This window comes from Tursiops truncatus, chromosome 2, assembly GCF_011762595.2.
Source record: "Tursiops truncatus isolate mTurTru1 chromosome 2, mTurTru1.mat.Y, whole genome shotgun sequence".
Taxonomy (NCBI): domain Eukaryota; kingdom Metazoa; phylum Chordata; class Mammalia; order Artiodactyla; family Delphinidae; genus Tursiops; species Tursiops truncatus.
In genome coordinates, this window is record NC_047035.1 from 2,045,620 (window position 1) to 2,062,802 (window position 17,183).

A 17,183-nucleotide genomic window follows, 5' to 3' on the forward strand; every position below is an offset into this window, starting at 1 on the left:
ACTAGGTCAGTTACTTCTCATCCATTCTCTCTCCAGCTTCCAAACATTCTTGTTGTCTCCATTCCTGTTTTTGTGGTTTTATATTATTTGATGTCAAAAATCCCTTTACTATCATATAGTGGTTTTGAGATTTAATGAAATTAGGATTAAATAATTCTGTGTTTTGAGCAGAAGAACTAAGTGTACATTTCTGTTAATTTCTCCTGTTGGGATTTGTTGAACTTACTGATTCTGAGGATTGGCATCTATCAACATAGCTGGAAAGTTCTCTACTGTTATCTCTACAGGTATATCTTCTTCCACATTCCTTCTTTTTTCTTCTCTGGAACTTTGATTAGACATGTTATATCTTTCATTTTATCCTTAATTACTCTTTTATATTTTCACTTTCTTTGTCTCTTTGTACTGTGTTCTGGATAATGTCTTAAGATACATTTTTCAGTTAATGAATTCTGTCTTTCACTATGTTTATTTGGATGTTAGTACATATAATATGCTTTTAGTGTTACTTGTTATGAAAAGACAAGGCACAGTGTGGGAGAAAATACTTGCAAATACTATACCTAATAAGGAACTATATTCAAAATATAAAAAGAAATCTCAAATCTCATTAAGAAAATAAAACAGTTTTAGAAGAAGCAGGCAGAATATTTGAATAGATGCTTCACTAAAGAAGGTATGTGAATGTCAAGTAAGCACGTGTAAACATGTTCCACATCATTAGTTTTTAGGAAAATACAAATTAAAACCACAGTGAGATACTACCACGCATCCATCAGAATGTCTAAAACTAAAAAGACTGGTGATAGCAAGTGCTGGCAGAGGTGTGGAGAGCCTGCGAGACACACACGGCTGCTGAGAATCTAAGTGGTGTGGTCTGGAACACAGTTGGACAGTTTCTTTAAAACTTGAACATAAATCTGTTATACGATACAGCAGTTCTAAGTATTTACACGAGAAAGGAAAGCAGATGTCCATATAAACTTGTACATGAATGTTATAGCAGTTTGATTTGTGGTAGCCAAAAATCTAGAAAAACCCTAATGTCTGTTAACAGGTGAATGGACAAAAAAACTGTTATATCCATACAATGAAATATTCCTGAGCAATAAAAAAGAATGAACCGGGCTTCCCTGGTGGCGCAGTGGTTAAGAATCCGCCTGCCAATGCAGCGGACATGGGTTCAAGCCCTGGTCTGGGAAGATCCCACATGCCGTGGAGCAGCTAAGCCCGTGTGCCACAACTACTGAGCCTGTGCTCTAGAGCCTGCAAGCCACAACAACTGAGCCCATGCACCACAACTACTGAACCTGTGCTCTAGAACCTGTGAGCCACAACTACTGAGCCTGCGCTCTAGAGCCTGCAAGCCACAACAACTGAGCCCATGCACCACAACTACTGAACCTGTGCTCTAGAACCTGTGAGCCACAACTACTGAGCCCACGTGCCACGACTACTGAAGCCCGTGTGCCTAGAGCCCGTGCTCCGCAACAAGAGAAGCTACCGCAATGAGAAGCCCGCGCACTGTAACAAAAGAGTAGCCCTCACTCACTGCAACTAGAGAAAGCCTGCGCACAGCAACAAAGACCCAACAACACAGCCAAAAATAAATAAATAAATAAATTTTTTAAAAAAGAAAAGAATGAACCACTGCTGCATGCTGCACCATGGATGGATCTCAAATCATTACGCTGTAAGAAAGAAGCCAGACAAAAGAGTACACACTGTATAGTTCCATTTATATAAAATTCGAGAAAACGTAAACTAATTTCTAGTAAGAGAAAGTAGATCAGCAGTTGCCTGTGCACCTGGGACCTTGGAAGGGGTTGGAGGGAGGTGGGAGGGAGGGATTACAAAGGAGCACAAGGAGGTTTTAAGGGTGATGGGTTTGTCCATTTTCTTCATTGTGGTGATAGTTTCATGGTGTGCATGTTTGTCAGAACGTGTCAAATTGTGCACTTTGGATATGTACAGTTTATTATATGTCAACTACAGTAAAGTGGATTTAAACAGTCATTAAAAATTTTTCAGTTTAGAGGTTTTAATTGGTTCTTTTCCACCTCTTCTTGGTTACTCTTTGGTCATATTTTAAGCTTCTCTTACTTCTTTAAACACACTAAACATAGTCATTTCATATTCTGCAACTAATAATTTCAGTTTCTGCATATGTCGCTTCTACTGGCTTTAAGTCATGGTTTTATGATCTTTGTGTGCTTTGATTTTTGACAATGAGCTTCTCATTTTCCTTGGAACTTGACCTGTGAGGTTTTTGTTTGTTTGTTTGTTTTTGCGGTACGCGGGCCTCTCACTGTTGTGGCCTCTCCCGTTGCGGAGCACAGGCTCCGGACGCGCAGGCTCAGCGGCCATGGCTCATGGGCCCAGCCGCTCCGCGGCATGTGGGATCTTCCCAGACCGGGGCACGAACCCGTGTCCCCTGCATTGGCAGGCAGACTCTCAATCGCTGCGCCACCAGGGAAGCCTGACCTGTGAGTATTTTTAAGGTCTGGATGAAGGTGGGATTTTCCCAGGTGGTTTGCATTTGCTTTGGTCAGTAACTGGGCATGCAGATAGACTCACTCTGTGGTCCCCTTTGTGGGTCTTGAAGCTTGCATGAGGGCTGTCAAGTCTTCATAGATTCTTAGCGGGGTCGTCCCCCTCCACTCAGACTGCGATGGAGAGAGGGCAGATTTCTCCTGCTCCCATCTGTGGGTTTGAGGCTGTTTCTCATTCACTGTCACACTGAATCGGGGTCCTGGATGTATATGGGCATCTCCTATTGGACTCTCCACCCTGGGTTGGTCTCGTCTTTCTCTCTCTTTTTTTTTTTTAAATCTGAAATGTGTTTATTGGGATGGTTTCCTGTTCTTCTTGATTCAGGGTGCTTTTAGTGCTGCTTCTGTCTGGAGGAGCATCCTTCTGTAAGCCTTGCTCTTCCTCTTGTAGGCTGGCAGAGGACAGTAGAGCAGCCGCCACACAAAACTACTGTCTGTGCATGGCTAGAGACGGTGATTTTATAGCATCCTGGGCATTTCACATCCATGAAGTAGGAACTGGGGCTCTGCACCAGGCGCTTCTTCTTGTGTTCCTCTTCTCTCCTGGAAAGGGATGAAGGAGATCCATTCCAAGAGGCGTGTTCTCTTGGGGAGGTCGTCACTACCGGAAAACCATATTTCTCTCTTAGTGCCAGGCTTCAGCAGCTCCAGAGGGCAAGTCTCCAGGTGGGCATAAGGTGGCTTTGATATTTCCTCAATGCCCAGAGCTTCTGCTGTCTCTTTATTTTGGCCCCTGTAGCTTCCTTCCTGCTGTGTCAGCTCAGTGATGCTTTTAAAAATAGGTTTTTATGTTTTTTTATTTTTTTTTTGTGGTATGCGGGCCTCTCACTGTTGTGGCCTCTCCTGTTGCGGAGGACAGGCTCCAGACACGCAGGCTTAGCGGCCATGGCTTACGGGCCCAGCCGCTCTGTGGCATGTGGGATCTTCCCGGACCGGGGCATGAACCCGTGTCCCCTGCATCGGCAGGCAGACTGTCAACCACTGCGCCACCAGGGAAGCCCGGCTTTTATGTTTTATCTTGCCTTTTAATTGTTGCTATCAGGAGAGTAGCTCAGCGTGTTTTGTGGACCACATTCTGAGAGATGGAGCAGTTACCATAATGCTCAGCTTGTAGCACTCATGCGGGGTGTAGTTGGTTTCTCTTATTGGTGTTCATGCTCTTTGATAGCCCTGTTCTCCTGTTGATCTTTCTAGCCCCAACTGCGCCTAGCCACTTGCCTTGGGTATAAATGTGGTTAAACCACACTGAATTGGTATCAGTGAATTTTAATCATATGAGTGATTCACATATAGGATAAAATAGCATATTGTAGTAGTATTGCAGGGGGTGGGAGCCAGTATATGCTTTAGATATCTGATTGACTCTTATTAATTTGTAAGACTTAGTAATTTTTGGAATATGAAATACACCAGTCCCAGAGCACAATGAGATGTTAGGTTCAATTTTACAGAATATTTTATGTGATAAAAATAAACCTACATGCTTATAATGTACCTTGATATCATTATCACCTACTTTTTTGTTTGCTAAATAAGCAAGTAAAAATACTCTCCAAACCTGAAAGTTTATAACCTTGGAGAGAGGTAGGAAAAAAGAGGAATGATTTAATGTTCTAGAATATCTTGTGAGTATAAACAGATTTTATCCTAATTATTTTGTCAGTTTTGTTTTAGGGATGTTTGTCATGTTTGAAGTGGCATTGTTCTTGAGAATCCAGTTATACTTTAAAAAACTAGTTATAATTTTAAACCAATATCTTGTGATGATTAAATCACAAGATGGGATACTGGCTGTTAGGTCTAATTCTTCTTTATTTCTTACTTTTTAAATTGAGAAATAAATGCACAGAAGAATGTGTAAAACATGTATGGTTTAAAGAATTACTTAGCAGACACTCAGGTAACTACCACCCAGGCTTGGAGGTCCTCTTTTATTCTTTTTAAAGCAATTCTATCCAATTTATTTGTTTATTTATTTATTATTACAGTAAGTTGATTTACAATGCTGTGTTAGTTTCAGGTGTTCAGCAAAGTAATTCAGTTATACACACACATATATATTCTTTTTCATATTCTTTTCCATCACAGGTTATTATAAGATATTGAGACTTCCCTGGCGGTCCATTGGTTAAGACTCGGTTCTTTCACTGCCGAGGGCCCAGGTTCAATCCCTGGTCGGGGAACCAAGATCCCACAAGCTGCACGGCACGGCCAAAAAAAAGATGTTGAATGTAGTTCCCTGTATCCAATTTATTTATTTTTTTGTGGTACGCGGGCCTCTCACTGTTGTGGCCTCTCCCGTTGCGGAGACAGGCTCCGGATGCGCAGGCTCAGCGGCCATGGCTCACGGGCCCAGCCGCTCCGCGGCATGTGGGATCTTCCCGGACCGGGGCACGAACCCGTGTCCCCTGCATCGGCAGGCGGACTCTCAACCACTGCGCCACCAGGGGAGCCCTACACATTTATTTTTTACGTTGTTTATCCTTAAACATTTGACATCCCAGTTTACTCAAATAAATTTAATAGAAGCAGTCAACAATTAGGAGGAAAAGTTCTTATGAGAAAGTAAACTTATTTATCTTCTCTTAGCTTCTAGGGAACCTATTTAAAAATCCTGATGTGTGTGCATTTTGACACTAGAGAAAATGATTATGCAGATAAACATACATTCCAGTCTGAGTTTGTTTTGTTCCCTGCAGATTGGAAATCCACGTGTCGAACTTACCCTCTCAGAACTCCAAGATATGGCAGCTAGGCAACAACAGCAAATTGAAAACCAGCAGCAAATGTTGGTTGCCAAGGTAAGTTATTAAAGCAGCGGTGGGGAAATGTTCAACAAGTGTGTCCTTCGGCATTACTTTAGATTACCTGGCTAACCCCTGCAAGTAGGACCATGCCGCCACAGTGTTAAACACAATATCTTAATTATCTCTTCTGTAATCATAAATGCATACTATAGCTTCTTGAAGTTGGGAAAGTATCAGAACAAGAGCATCTGACCCTTGACTTGCACACACAACCCCCCGGGACAGGAAACAGTTGGCCTTACCCAATTGTAGATAAAATTTGGAAAGAAAGGATGCTTTCCATTGTCCCCTCCTTTTCCCTCTGGATGTGTTCTCGGCTGATGTAGTTGGCATTAGTGTTCTAGAGGAGGCCAATGACCTGTGATAAGACACTGGCCGTGGGCCCCCAAGACAGTGGCTTCCCTTTATCCCACCCTACAAGGAATTTGTTTGGTTTATTTTGGTGCACGGCATCATCAGCACTCATTATTTACACTGAGTACTGGATTTGTTGTTGAAACTCTGTCGTAGCATTTGAAACTGTTGCCGACCCGCAGTGAGGCCAAACAGACCAAAACAGAAATGTTGGAGTTTGGAAAAGAGAAAGGTTTATTGCAGGGCCAAGTGAGGAAAACGGGTGGCTCATGCTCAAAAAATTTGAATTCCTTGGTGGTTCTCAGGGAAGCATTTTTATAGGCAAAATTTAGGGGAGGGCTGCAGGGTGTGTGGCTTTCTTCTGATTCGTTGGTGGTGAGGAAACAGGCTGGTGTTCCGGAGTCTGTGCTCAGCGTGGAGTTAGCATCCTCCACCTGGGTGGGGGCCTTAGTTCCTGCAGAAGAGCTCAAGGGTATATCGTTCTGTGTGTCCCTGGAGGAGGAGCCAGGACCCTGTTGTTTCCTGACTGTTCCTCCTTTGTTCCTGCATTCTCTTACTTCCCTGGTTAGTAACTGAATCTGCCTTTTAGGGCTCAGGGAAGGCATAGGAATCTGAAGCCTTTTCCCTACAAACCAGAAATGGGGGCGCAGAAAAGGCTTATGTACCTGGGACGGCCCCACAGGATCCTGCTTGCTTTCAAAACTTTTCTAAATAATGGTTTAGTCTTGGACTAAACAATCAGACCTATCACCCATGCCTGCTGAAAATGATTTCATGTTCTAATGATCGTAAATGTTCTGAAACTGCTGTAGAGAGAACATGTTAACGCCACTACCTAGGTTTTTCATGCTTGCTCTGTAGAGAGATTTTCTTAAGAACCAAATGTCCAGTTCAATTTTTTATCATTTATTGAAAGACCATGTGATTCTGTACACTTTTATGTAAATAATAGTTTAAGTTGGACTTGTTTTTAAAAGTTGTCTTACAAAGTTTATTGGATTTACAAGAATAAAGAACAATTAAAAGTAATTGGAAAGTATTTTCATTCCATTTCTAAGATGAAATGTACGTGGTATTATGTCATTATAAAATTTTTAATTCTACTTTTTATTTTCTTTCCAAATATTGATCCAAGAGTATTGCTATTTTAAAAAAACCTTAGATATTTTCAGCAGTGTAATTCACAAGTTAATGCTGATCTTTCCATATTGAAGCACATATTCCCTTCCCTTAGTGTGCAGTGTGTAACGCCTACACAGTCACACTTAAGCCTCTTCTTAAGTATGTTTTATGCATACAGATGGGACCATGGATAATGCTGACTGTTACCCTTAAGGTGTGCTTTCACATGAGTAGGGAAAAAAACTATTGAAGAGTATCGCATATATTTTTACTGTAGGACTGTCCTGTTCTTGTCTGACTATAAAATGTTTGATTACTTTTGAAGGAACTAATCCTAAAGAAAACAAACCCTTCCTCAAAAGTTCCTGTCACTTAGCAGATTAGAGGTTCATCTCCTTACTGCTCACCTTATCTCTTTTCAATATAAAATTCTCTGCTACTCAGTGCTCATTTCCTTTAGGAGGTTAATATGAGGGACCCTTGAAAGCCGCTTTGTAGCAGCAGGAAACCTGGTACTGGCGGCAGGAAGCTTAGGCTGCTGGGGCTTCACACACAGGATGGAGGTGGAAGCGTGGCTGGCATTTCTGTAGCATTCATTAAGATAGGAGATACTGAGGGATCCACTTAAATTTTTTTAGTGTACAAAAGTTACTGTATGTTTCAGTTTTCAAAGTTAGCTATTTTCCTCTCTCAATAGGAACAGCGTTTACATTTTCTAAAGCAACAGGAGCGCCGTCAGCAGCAGTCTATTTCTGAAAATGAAAAGCTTCAGAAATTGAAAGAAAGAGTTGAAGCCCAGGAAAATAAACTGAAGAAGATCCGTGCCATGAGAGGACAAGTAGACTACAGCAAAATCATGAATGGCAATCTGTGTACGTGCCGCGGCCCACTGGCACCCTGACACTCAGCAGGCGTAGATGACGTGAGACAGAGGCCAGCTTCCAGATGCTCTCAGTCACAAGCTGATGTCAGATCTTGCTGTAGAAAAGCACTAAAGCTTTGCTCTGTCATCTGCATCTAACTGGATGGATTGGTTAGATTAAGAGATTTTAGAAAATCTTCTGCAGCTTTAGCAATGTGGTAGAGAGATCCTTTTGTTACCTTGGTTGTAGCCACCCTTTGGACTGGGGCTAGGGTACTCTTTTTTTTTTTTTTTTTTTTTTTTTTTTGCTGTGTTGGGTGTTCGTTTGTGTGTGAGGGCTTTCTCTAGTTGTGGCAAGGGGGGGGCCACTCTTCATCGCAGTGCACGGGCCTCTCACTATCGCGGTCTCTCTTGATGCGGAGCAGGCTCAGCGCAAGCTCAGTAGTTGTGGCGCACGGGCTTAGTTGCTCCGCGGCATGTGGGATCTTCCCAGACCAGGGCTCGAACCCGTGTCCCCTGCATTAGCAGGCGGATTCTCAACCACTGCGCCACCAGGGAAGCCCGGGGCTAGGGTACTCTTAAGACTCAACTCATCATGAGGGTCTGTTTTAATTGAACAGCATAAATTTTATCTGTGTATTAAGATAAAGCATACAAATGCTCACTTTTTATTTGTGTGCGTGGATTGTTACTTCATCAGTCAGTTCTGTCAGTACCTACTTTATGTTACAGAATAAGCAAGATAGATTTGGATGGTCCTGCCCTCACAGAGCCTTGGTCTCTTTGGTGCCTTGAGATTCCTAAGTGGCTTGACCAAGATAGCTTTTGGACAGATTGCCCTGATTTAAAAATATTCAATAATTAGTGCAAATTAATTGTTTGTCATATGAGCGGTCACATTATGTGTTCCAAAGGCTTGTTGAAGTGTGTTTTGGATTATGGATATTACAACTTTCTCTCCAAGGTCTGGCACTAGATGATGCTAAAGTTGAGTTAAATGGATAGAAATGAAGAAATCACAAAATAAAAATAGCAAAATACTGTGAAAAAAAGAATATCAACTAAATTATGGTTTTTTTTTCCCCTAATTGGTGGGAAATTATAGCTGCCGAAATAGAAAGGTTCAGTGCCATGTTCCAGGAAAAGAAGCAAGAAGTACAGACTGCAATTTTAAGAGTTGATCAGCTCAGTCAGCAATTGGAAGATTTAAAGAAGGGAAAACTGAATGGGTTCCAGTCTTACAATGGCAAGCTGACAGGACCAGCAGCAGTGGAGCTGAAAAGACTGTACCAAGAGCTACAGGTAACTCACCTGGGTCCGAGGAATGATTCTATTAAAACTTCCTTATCTTTTGAGTTTTCTTTCAGTGTGGAAACCTCAGGAACTGGAAACGAATTAATGGATTCTAATTTAATAGTAGGCACAAAATGTATTCAGTACAAAATAATTTTTTAAACAGCTTTGAGACATAATTCACATAGCATACGATTCACCCATTTAAAGCATACAATTAAGTGGTTTTCAGTATCTTCACAGAGTTCTGTATACGCCACCACAGTTGATTTTAGAATATCTTCATCACCCCCAAAAGACACCTTTTAGCCATCACCCCACAGCCCCCTATCCCTCTAGCCCTAAGCAACCATGACTCTGCTTTCCATCGCTATGGATTTGCCTATTCCAGAAATTTCATATGAATGGAATCATGCAGTTGTAGTTCTTTGTGACTTGCTTCTTTCACTTAGCATGTTTTCGGTACAGCAATTTCGGTATGAATTTAATTGGCAATATGATGAACTGGTAAAGAATTAAGCTTTAGATAATACTTAAGGCCTCTGTGTAAACTGTGTTTTGACAAGATAGATGCTTATTTGTTAAATCCTTGTCTTAGTCAGCTTGGGCTGCCTTAAAGCAACAGACATTTATGTCTCACAGTTCTGGAGGCTGGAAGTCCAAGATCAGTTCATGGTGAGGGTCCACTTCCTGGCTGCCTTCTTGTTGTGTCCGCACATGCTCTGATCTCTCTTCCTCCTCCTATAAGGACACTAACCCCATCATGAAGGCCCCACCCTCACGACCTTATCTAAGCCTAATTACCTCCCAAGGGCCCCATCTCCAAATACTATCACATTGGGGATTAGGGCTTCCACATATGAATTTTGGGAGGACACAATCATAACAACCCTCAAGATTCCCATTTCTCAGAAACTGTCATTCAGCAGGTGATTTTTTAAAAATATTTATTTATTTATTTAGGCTGAGCCAGGTCTTAGTTGCGGCACGCAGGATCTTTAGTTGCGGCATGCAGACTCTTGGTTATGGCATGCGGGATTTAGTTCCCTGACCAGGGATTGAACCTGGGCCCCCTGCACTGGGAGTGCAGAGTCGTACCCACTGGACCACCAGGGAAGTCCCCAGCAGGTGATTTTTCAAGCCAGATACAAGTTTTGCAGTTATATTAGTACTTGCTAGAAAAAGTATTATATCATTTTACGAAATGCAGATTTTTAATTACAGAGAGTAAACTCACTTGTTGCCATTAAGTTCTGTAATGTAAATGCATAGAAACAAAGTGTTATAAAAATTTATTACTTTTTATATTTTTAAGCAGTTGTTAAAAGTGCAGGGTTTTTCTTTTTTTTTAACATCTTTATTGGAGTATAATTGCTTTACATTGTTGTGTTTCTGCTATATAACAAAGTGAATTAGCTATACGTATACATATATCCTCATATCCCCTCCCTCATGCAAGTGCAGGGTTTTTTAAGGATTTATTTTTGGTAAAGTGTGAAGACTGTAGTACATTTATTTATATATATTTCCAATTTTTTGACTGCAATCTAGGTTATAGAGTACATGTTACCTCCTGTCTATACACATATGCCAGTATGTATGTGCTAGTACATGTGTGCATCTGAAGGAGTTTAGCAAGACAAGACTTAACCTTCTATGTGCAGTGCACTCTGATGTTTTCTATTCTCTATTTCATTTTTTAAAAGTGCTCCCATTAAAATGATATAAGAACATTCTGTTTGGTGATTTGGCCATCCTTGGGTTTCCTGCTGCCACATTCAACGGACTGTGTGGGGCAGAACAGATACCCCTCCTTATGTCACTGAACCCACCCACCCCCGTTCCCTAGGACCACAGGCATGGTGTCCCACAGTCATTACTGGTACTAGTCATTCCGTACGCTTTGAAGAAGACACATTTGCAGATATTTGCTCTTTTTTTGTTCCGTAAGAAATATGTTCCGGCTTCATCTGTGCTGTACCTGAAAATATTTAGCATACAGGGGACGATGCCTGTATGTAAATACACATAAGAACTCAATGTTGCTTTTTTCTTCTTGTTTTAATCCCCCTAACAATGAGAACTTGACTATTTAGTTAATACAAATCATGAATGTTGTGTTTTCTATTTTGCAGATTCGTAATCAGCTCAACCAGGAGCAGAATTCAAAGCTCCAGCAGCAGAAGGAGCTCTTGAATAAGCGCAACATGGAGGTGGCCGTGATGGACAAGCGGATCAACGAACTGCGTGAACGTCTTTATGGGAAAAAAATTCAGGCATGTGAAAAAGAAAATATTTCTGTGAGATAAACTACTGAAAATGGTTCATCCTCAAAGTGTACATTTCACTGTAATGCCATTCTGCTCCCCCCATTTGCCATAGCTGATAAACATAAATTGGCCATAAACCATAAAAAGTGACAGTAGAAGAAAGTTCATGTTCCCAAAGACACAGTTGTTTCCTGGTGTATGTATGGATCAAAACCGCCCGGTGCGCAGCTCCTCACCATTCATTCTCCCCAGGCAGCTCTGTCTCCTTTGCACTGGGGGGCAGCTTTGGCGCTGGAGTTGCAGCAACCATTTTAAGCTGCGCCATGTGCATAAATTCCTTGACCTTGTGTAGCCTTGTGTCCTTGCTGTGAACTGAGAATTGCTATAAGGATTCTGAGAAATAACCCATGTGGAAAGACTTTGTAAACTCTTGAGAAAAGTGCTATATAAGGAGTTATTGCTTTTTAAAAATCTTTATTTGGTATTTTGAATTTCAAAGGTAGTAAATACTCATTGGAAGAAAGTTAAAACAGTGCAGAAATATTTAAAGGAAAATGTGGAAGTCCCTTCCATCCTTCTCATTCTCCAGGGATGATAGTTATTAACGGTTCCAGTCTTTTGCTTAATATAGAGAGAAAGGTATTCAATTTTTAATTGAAAATGGAATTGTAGGAATTATATCATTCACACTGTTCTGTACCTAGTCTTTTTTTTTTTTTTTTTGGAACTGCAATATGGGTATCTTTCCAGGTCATTATTACCTCATTCCTTTTGTAACTTCTGTGTAAAATTCCATGTTCCAGGGCCTGTGGTCACGTTACCCAGCCCTGTTGTTAGGCAGGGTGCCCCTGAGTCTTGCTGTTGCTGTCAGTGCTTCATGAGCGTATGCATCGCTGGGAGTTCGTGGGAGGATAAGGGACTGCTGTGTGTGGTGTCTCTGGCTGGATGTAGCACTTGACCTTTCGTTCCACCAGTGGTGCTCAGTGTTTGAGGGGAGCAGTGCCTGAGTGGAGAGCTGATTGGCACTTTGCCCTCAGGAGTGGAAATGGAGCAGGCAGCCAGGTAGCTGGGACAGTGCTCCCAGAGTTCCTCTCTCCACACTCCAAAACCAGTGCTTTCACGTTGACAGGTGTCCTCTTGTCAGCTCCTGCTGCTCTGAAGGTAGCTCTCAGGAGGCGAGGTGCAGGCTTCAGCAGCTTCGCCTGGTGGGATGGGTTAGGAGGACACGAGAGGCAGAAGGGTACTGCCACTTCTGTGGGCATCGTGATCAGTGGTCTCAGGTGAAAAGTCTCTTATTTACAAATCCACACTTTTTTTTTTTTTAACCAGAGTGCTTAAAGGTCAATGGTTGATCTGTATGATGCCATGATTTCAGATAATGATTTCCTTGTTCTCTCAATTAACAACACACAGAGCATGGGAGAGGACGTGTGCCCCTGCTCCATGCTTGCTTACATTACAGTCTTAGTGGTGGGTCAGGGGTCTCCGGAGAACAGAATCAGTTCTGTGTGTACCTGTGTGTAGAGACTGATCAGTCGACTGACTGTAAGGAACTGCCTCATGTGGTTGTGGAGGCAGGCACACCCCAAATCTGCAGGGCTGGCTGGCAGCCTGAAACCCAGGGAGTTGTCTGAAACCCAGGGAGTTGTGGATGTTGCAGCGTGAGTCTGAAGGCAGTCTAGAGGTGGAATTTCCTCTTCCTCTGAGGACCTCAGTCTTTCTCTGTAAGCCCTTCAACTGATTGGATGCAGCCCACCCACATTATGGAGGGCAATCTGCTTTACTCAAAGTCTGTTGATTTAAATGTTAAAAATACCGTTACAGCAACATCTAGACATGTTTGACCAAATATCTGGGTATCACAGCCTAGCCAAGTTGATAGGTAAAATTAACCGTCACAGATGGCTACATAAATATTACTTCTTATTCCATCTGATACTTCAAGGGATCTCCCTGAAGAAGTTGGTGCTTCTGCAGAGATGTGTCTCCAACCCAAAGGTTTTAGGCACCTTTGAACAATTGTCAAAATCATCAACGCTTTCTCCAAAATGACACATGCTCATGCATGCAGAATTTTGCAAACAGTTGTAGGATGGGTATGGCTCTCTCAGAGCCTGTCTGGGGAACTCTAAGGGTCAGTGTTTCTCTAGTCAGATCCCTGTTTTGCAGGCTTTTTTTGTTGGGCAGTGTCACGTGACCAGTGTCATTGGCTGTGGCCCGGTGTCCTTGCTGAGAACAGCAGAGCTGCCTTTAGGGAACTGGTCAGAGTCTCACCTGGTTCCAGACCCTATTACTTTGTCCTGCGTGGCTCATTCAGTCCTTACAACAACGCTTATCCCGAATTTTCGGACATGGGCACAGAGGCTCAGAGATGTTCCATCACTTGCCCAAGGCAGCCCAGCGAGTAAGTGGCAGAGCAGGATTTGAAGCCAGGCTCAGAGCCCAGGCTTGACGATGCCTCTGTGCCCACCCAGGGAAGGGAGTGCATCCCCAGGTGACAGGGTTATGTACACAGAGGGGTCCTGAGGGGTTGCTCTGTTACACACTCGGCTCCTGGTTTTATAACTCACAAACAGGTAGGTGTTATCACAGAGCATCACTCATGTGGGACTGTGGGCTCAGGCCCTTTTTTGAAGTCTTGCCCTTTCTAGGTACTGATCTTCTAGGGTCATGGAGCTTCCTACGTATGAACTGTTGAGTGATTGGCTCAAATCTGAGCAGTCGGTCATACTAGGCTTACAGTTAAAAGAACTTAACTGAGGATAATCTTGACTCTGATTTCTTCCCATTTTATAGCTGAGCCGTGTGAATGGCACGTCGTCGCCACAGTCACCCCTGAGCACGCCTGGCAGGGTCGCTGCGGTGGGGCCTTACATCCAGGTTCCCAGCACTGGCAGCTATCCTGCCCCCGGAGACCCCATAAAGCCTCAGTCTCTCACTATCGCCTCAAGTGCTGCCCACGGAAGATCCAAATCCGGTGAGTGGCCTGGGTCCTCTTTCGAGGGGAGAGTGAGCAGGAAGAGGGACTGTGGGGGTGACAGTAGCCTCAGAGAAGACCCCCACGTTGCACCCAGCCTCTGTGATGTGTCCTCCAAGGCACTTTGTCCTCTAGGGCAGCATTTGGGGAGCTGTGTGCCACCACAGTAATGATGATCCTAAAACAAGAACAGGTTCTCTTTTTTGGACTCAGTGTCCTTACTGTGTGGCTTCTCAAAACACAAATTAGTTAAGACCTGAGCCTCTCCTGCCACAGGTTTTGTTTGCCTGTGAGGGTGCTCGCTGGCGGCAGGGGACGCGTCACTGTAGCCTGGGCTGCTGCTCGTCCTCACGCTGCGGCCCAGGCAGAGGGCTGCCTCCACATCAGCAGAGCCTGTAGCTGCTCTGCCTTCCCTACCCAGCATGGTCTCTGTCCACCAGAGCGTCCACAAGCCACCCCTTTGGCTCTTGGCCACCCTGAATCGTGCGGTGTGACTGGACTCGGGCCCCAGCGCCGAGCCGGTGCGTAGCCGTCCCGAGGACATGGAGCCCCTGTGGCGCCCCCAGCTTCCTAGCCGAGTGCAGGCCCAGGTCTCCACGGAGACTCTGCACTGTGTGCTCCGAGGAAGACGGCTGTGCTTTAAACTGATGCATGAGATGCCAGGGCTCCTTGGCAGTGAGACTTTGTATATGACAGGGCTGCCATGCTGGCCCATCACACACGGAATCACAGAGCACAGGTGACATGCCTGACAGCAGTAGTGCTGACTGGGTCAGGGCTACGTTTTGAGGACGTTTTTCCAGGTTTGGTGGTAGATTTGTGCTGGTCTTTCATTTGGTCGCTTTGAGTTCTCTTGCCTGGCACCTGGTCTGAGCAGCAACACCACTGCTGCCCCCGCTGGAGGACCGGGGGCTTGCTCCGACCCAGGTGGGAGGAGGCGTCCCCAGTCCTCGTGGGCCACGTGCCCGGCTCAGATCTCTTCGTGGCTGTGTCTCAGAAGCCACGTGGAGTGCGTGGTCGGCATGAAACTCTAATTGCAGCTTTCTTTGATAAGCTGTTATTTATAGTTTGAACCACCCGATGGTGGGAGTATATATTCAGCTATTGCCGATGGCAGATAATTAGCGCAGCCGGCTCCTTCTCTGCTTAAATATCTCAAACCTGCCCCGAGCTGAGGATGGCTCGAGTTTCCCCTCTTCTCTGTGGGTGTGTGCTAGGCCGCCTCACAGAGGCTGCCGGGAGAAGACCCCTCGCAGGGCCGGGAGACCGTGTCCTCTGGAGGTTCGGCAGTAGCCTCGCTCCTTCTCTGTGCTGTGGGGTGAGTGGGCGCAGGAAACCTGTGTCACCCCCACGGTGGGGGGCAGTATCGGCCCAGATGTAGAGCCGGGGTGAGAAAATCTCCCAGGGGAGACTAACTGTGCTGTCGGCTGTCTTTCTGGTTCCCGTGTCACACAGATGGCCGTGGTAAACCCAGAGTGACCAGCTCGTGGGCAGTGTCAGACCTCGACGTCGGGCCTGACTGTGGCTCGTCACAGCGCCCCACAAGCCCGTTTGCGAACCGTATGTTGGCCGGCAGGTCCGGTGGGAAGCTCTGGTGACAGTGCCGAATCAGCCGTGGCTGTTCTTCCAAACTGACGAAGGCCTGCTCCTCGCATTCAGGCGTGAGGCAGAAGCCATGTACATGTTGATCGGTCCCCACCTTCAACCGGTGTGCGATTTGGGCTGGGTCGGAACACCAGATCCTCCTCAGGAAGGGTCTGACAGGTGCTGGCCCAGCAAGGGTTTTTTGGTTTTGTTTTTACAAAATTAAGATGATTTTCTGAGTTTATTATGAGGGTTTTAGTTTTATCTTCAGTACAGGAATCTCCCATCATACTTAGATGATTTTGTCCCTTTATAATAATAATAAATGGTCTTCCTTCTGTACCTCCTGCCTCATCCTGAAGAAAGAAAATTCCTAGTCCCTGTCCAGTCCCTTTGTGCCTGATCTCTGCGAACTCTGCCATGGCTGTGGGATCTGAGGAGCAGCTGGGGGCCGCATTTTATGTGATCCTGAGAGAGGTCAGGGACTCCAGCCCCCACGGCCAGCCCCATCCTCCCTCCTGAGTCAGCAGCAGGCTCTGTCCATCTTCCCCTCAGCCCGGAGTTTGCACCTTGGTGCATCCTTGGTGAACCTGTGCATCTCTGGCCCACACACCCCCCGGTCTGATACGACCAAGGGGGTGTGAAAGCACACACACTTCTGGCCCGGAAGAGGCTGATGGGCCACACAGAGCAAAGCGATGGTTTGGACTAAGGCCTGGGAATGCCTCACCAGGGCCCTAGCAGCGGCCTGGAGCCTGCAGTGGTTTCCAGCCATGGAGGAACTGAGCCGGAGGAGCAGTGGACACATGGGCTGGCCGTGCTGCTGCCAGAGATAGATTGACTTAGGAGCTGTCGCTGCTCGGGCACTCAAAGGCCCTCTCATCCTCACTGCGCTGGCGCTGCCTTGTATGGCTGTGTGCAGAGTGGATTTGAGAGTTTGCTCTTCCTGTTTTGTGAGTCGCACGTTTGGGCTCAAGCACAATTGCTGTAAGGGAGGGTGATTTCCCTGCTGCTCTGCTGTTGCCCCACCTGCCCGTGCTGGCAGACGGGAGGAGAGGCGAGGGTGTGCTTCTCTTACAGGAGGGCCCAGAACAGTGCCCCTGGCTGCTTTCCCTCCCATACGGCTGATGGCTGGGAGGGTTCCCACTCCGGTCCAGCCCTGTACCGCTGCGGAGAGAAGCAGGGGCCTGAGGCGGGCTGAGATCTAACCCTGTGGGCTCACTGTGAGTGGGCCTGTGTTACCAGGGAATGCTTCTGCACCCTTTCTCAGTTTGGAAGATGCTATGTTAAAAAACATACCTTTTCAGTGGCTGTCCTGAAAATGCTGGGTTGACTGGCTTTCTAATCACTGCAACAGAATAA

General features: G+C 45.1%; 1 protein-coding gene and 1 pseudogene across 3 annotated transcripts in view; one reads left to right on the forward strand and one right to left on the reverse strand.

The window, feature by feature from the left end:
* PPP1R13B (protein phosphatase 1 regulatory subunit 13B) overlaps nt 1-17,183 on the forward strand; it is a 75,478-nt gene that overhangs the window by 50,619 nt on the left and 7,676 nt on the right. For 2 of the 3 annotated variants that reach the window (XM_033850553.2, XM_033850555.2), the window contains exons 5-10: nt 5,252-5,353; nt 7,533-7,707; nt 8,803-8,999; nt 11,126-11,266; nt 14,057-14,237; nt 15,693-15,797. In XM_033850553.2, coding sequence (XP_033706444.1) covers nt 5,252-5,353; nt 7,533-7,707; nt 8,803-8,999; nt 11,126-11,266; nt 14,057-14,237; nt 15,693-15,797 — 901 coding nt within the window. The remainder of the gene's footprint in view (nt 1-5,251; nt 5,354-7,532; nt 7,708-8,802; nt 9,000-11,125; nt 11,267-14,056; nt 14,238-15,692; nt 15,798-17,183) is intronic. The other variant, XM_033850554.2, reaches the window with a different exon arrangement.
* Nucleotides 282-5,257, reverse strand: LOC141277613 (small ribosomal subunit protein eS27-like; annotated as a pseudogene).